Here is a 3,842-nt window from a genome sequence, read left to right on the forward strand (position 1 = left end):
ATTATTCATATTCTTTGGTTTTCTTGAACAATGGCTCTGACTCTTAGATATTTGTCTTCATTCCCTATAGATTTTTGCTCCTAAAATCTTTCCATACTATTTTTCTTTCCACCATTGTGATCATTTTGGGGGTTGTTTTCCTGGACTTACTTCCTTCAGTCTATGTCAATTCAGGCAAGTCTTCCCAACATCTCTGAATTCCTCATATTTGTCCCAATAATATTTTAAGGCTTAACTCATCTCTCTTTATTCCTTCAGGGGCTAAGAAGTGATTTCCTAATAATAGCCTTGTGACATACATAGCATGAGGCTCTTTAATTCTGTTTTCCACATAAGGAAATAGACTTGGAAAGGTCCCCTTTCCCAGGCTCACAAAGGGAGTCAACTCCAGGGACAATGTTTTCTTTACTACAAGGTGGGTTAGTAGCTTTGGCTCTACCAGTTGGACTGATTCTGCTGGACATTGATGACTCCCATCTGTGCTTCCTCCCACCCTCAGGGAGTTATCCTCACATTGCCTGCCTCCTCTTCCAGGTAGTTTGCTCTGCTTGGGTCTTTCCCCTCCATTCATTTCATTTCCTAGCAGCAATCAACTTGGGGCTGAGAAGAGATGGAAGGTGACTGAACAATAACTCATGAAGACCAAATGCTTCAGGGCAAGAGAGAGAGCATCAAACAGGCTCAGATCCTGTGTGACCCTGGGCAAGTCCCCTGAATCTCTAAGCCTCAGTTTCCTCATGTGTAAAATGAAGAACAGAATAGAACACAATCGAATAGTATCCTTACATAACCAAGGACTGTGGGGAAATCACTTATAGCACTGTGATATAATAAGGGGCTTAATAGATGATCATGAACTGATAACTACAAATGAGTAATTGTTGGAGCTTCTTCTTTCACCATTTTCAGCTTTCTCCTCCACCACAAGGTGGTACCCAAAGTTTCTTCAGGAGCTCTGGGTAATCCTTCTCTCTACCTATCTCTCTCTTCCTCTCTCTCTCTCCTTCTGTCCATACATCCATACATATATCCATACATCTATCCAACCATCTATCTATTTATATCCATCTATCTATCTATCTCTCTCCGCCTCTATCCCTCTTACCCGCTATGCTTCTGTACACCCATCTATCCATCCATCCATCTATCTATATCCATCTATCTGTCTATCCATACACCTCTCTCCCCTTCTCTCCCCCCTCTTACTCTATCTGCCTATCTATCTATCTATCTATCTATCTATCTATCTATCTATCTATCTATCATCTGCCTATCTGTCTGCCTGTCTATCTTTCCCTTACTTTATGTCTTATAATCAATATTGAATATTGATTGATTCCAAAGCAGAAGAGCAGTAAAGACTGGGCAATTAGAGTTCAATGTCTTGCTCAGGGACACACATCTAGGAAGTGTCTGAAGCCATATTTGAAACTAGGGTCTCCTATCTCCAGCACTGTGCTATCTAGCTGTCTCATAATCCATATTTCTGGTACTTTCCCCCTTTTTTTTTTTTTTTTTTTTTTTTGCACTGAACGTGATGACTTTATTGATGGTACACAAGATAGGACTATGCTCCTCCCCCCACTACAGGGGTGCCTGCGGCAGGGATGTGAAGAGGGCATGGGATCCCCAGCACAGGGACATAGGTTATTATGGATGTGGGCTCCCCAGTGGTGGAGCTACTCTTTTTTTGGCTGGGGATGAAGATCCATCATGGCTTTCCACTTTACTCCTTTGTGGCCATGTACTTCATGAGGTCTACTACACGGTGGCTGTAACCGTACTCGTTGTCATACCAAGAAATGAGCTTGACAAAATGGTCGTTGAGGGCAATGCCAGCGCCAGCATCGAAGGTAGAAGAGTGGGTGTCGCTGTTAAAGTCACAGGATACTACCTGGTCCTCTGTGTAGCCCAAGATGCCCTTTAAGTTCCCCTCTGCAGCTTGCTTCACCACCTTCTTAATATCGTCATATTTGGCAGCTTTCTCCAGGCGGCAGGTCAGATCCACCACAGACACATTGGGAGTAGGAACACGGAAGGCCATGCCTGTGAGCTTCCCGTTCAGCTCAGGTATGACCTTGCCCACAGCCTTGGCGGCACCCGTGGAAGCAGGGATGATATTCTGGGCAGCCCCACGCCCATCCCGCCACAGCTTGCCAGAGGGGCCATCTACTGTCTTCTGGGTAGCAGTAATGGCATGGACTGTGGTCATGAGTCCTTCCACAATGCCGAAGTTGTCATGAATGACCTTGGCCAAGGGGGCCAAGCAGTTGGTAGTGCAGGAGGCGTTACTGACGATCTTGAGGGAATTGTCGTATTTCTCATGGTTCACCCCCATCACGAACATTGGGTCATCAGCAGAAGGGGCAGAGATAATGACTCGCTTGGCTCCACCCTTCAAGTGAGCCCCGGCCTTTTCCATGGTGGTAAAGACGCCAGTGGATTCCACAACGTACTCGGCTCCAGCATCTCCCCATTTAATGTTAGCGGGATCCCGCTCCTGGAAAATGGTAATGGGTTTTCCGTTGATCACCAGCTTTCCATTCTCTGCCTTTACAGTGCCCTTGAACTTGCCATGGGTGGAATCATACTGGAACATGTAAACCATGTAGGAGAGGTCAATGAAGGGGTCATTGATGGCCACAATTTCTATGTCTTTGCAGCTGAATGTTGCCCTGGTCACCAGGCGTCCAATACGGCCAAATCCGTTGACTCCGACCTTCACCATCTTGTCTAAAGGATGTGACTGCAGCAGAGGATTCTGGCAGCGAGCTTGGGTGAAGAGCTGAGAGCCTCCCCCTTTTTTTTAAGGAGGAGATTCTGAAAGTTCTTCCTGGATAGGGTCAGAATTTGCCTGCTGGGGTGAGGGTCTGAACCTGGCCGCCTCATGTTCCCACATGGAGAAGAAAGTGGAGGAGCTATCCTCTCATCCCAGGCAGGGATGCTACAGAATCCAGGGCTCTGGCTCTCTAGCCAGGATGCTTCCATTGTCCTAGATGGAATTTCTTCCCCAAGCCTGCCCTTCATCCCAGGGCACTGAAAGACCTGGCCAGTGTATCTATTTGCATATTTGTTACAAGGTTTGATTTTTCTTTTTTCCTTCTTTCTAGTAAGGAGGTCAATGTGAGAGGAAGAGAATGTAGATTTTTGTTAACTAAAAAAAATTTTAAAAGAGGAATGTACAGTTAGGTGGCACATTGGATAAGAGCACCATGACTGGAGTCCAGAGGTCCTGGATTCAAATCTAGCCTCAGACACTTCCGTTGTGTAACCCTCAGTAAGTCATTTAACCCTGTTTGCCTAGCTTTTGCTCTCTTGTCTTAGGGTTGTTACTAAGACAGAAGGTAAAGATTTTACAAATAAATAAATACATAAATCTTTTTTTTAGGGAGGGAAAGATATTGAGAAACAACTCCTATTCCTGTCCTGGACTAAAACTTTATGAAACTATCAAACCTAACTCCCCTTATCCCTTACTTTCTGGACTTCTCCACCTCCAAAGGTAGCCTTGCTCCTGCTCCCACTTGCCTGCTTTTATTTATTACATGTTGTCTTCCTCCAGTAGAGTGGAAGCTATTTGAGCATTTGTTCTTGTTCAGTCATTGCAGTCATTCTAGACTCTCCATGACCCTATTTGGGGTTTTCTTGGCAAACATACTGGAGTAGTTTGCCATTTCTTTCTCCAGTTCATTTTAAGGAGAAGGAGACTGAGGCAAACAAGGTGAAGGGACTTGTCCAGGGTCACACAGCTGGTAAGTGTCTGAGGACAGATTTGTACTCAGGAGGATGAGTCTTCTTGATTTGAAAACCACCTAGCAGCCCTACTTACCCCTCTACTTAGC

The 3,842-nt window shown here is 45.2% G+C and overlaps 1 protein-coding gene across 1 annotated transcript; it reads right to left on the reverse strand.

Moving 5' to 3' along the window:
- Positions 1 to 1,505: 1,505 nt before the first annotated feature.
- Positions 1,506 to 2,734, reverse strand: LOC123244714 (glyceraldehyde-3-phosphate dehydrogenase-like). Its single transcript, XM_044673269.1, has one exon. It carries the CDS (start codon positions 2,726 to 2,728, stop codon positions 1,727 to 1,729), a length of 1,002 nt encoding a protein of 333 aa, XP_044529204.1. The 5' UTR covers positions 2,729 to 2,734; the 3' UTR covers positions 1,506 to 1,726.
- Positions 2,735 to 3,842: the final 1,108 nt, after the last annotated feature.

This window comes from Gracilinanus agilis, chromosome 4 (assembly GCF_016433145.1).
Source record: "Gracilinanus agilis isolate LMUSP501 chromosome 4, AgileGrace, whole genome shotgun sequence".
Taxonomy (NCBI): Eukaryota; Metazoa; Chordata; class Mammalia; order Didelphimorphia; family Didelphidae; genus Gracilinanus; species Gracilinanus agilis.

What these genes read in the sequence shown, in the direction of transcription:
- LOC123244714 (XM_044673269.1), bottom strand. Translation starts at nt 2,728, where the DNA reads ATGGTGAAGGTCGGAGTCAACGGATTTGGCCGTATTGGACGCCTGGTG.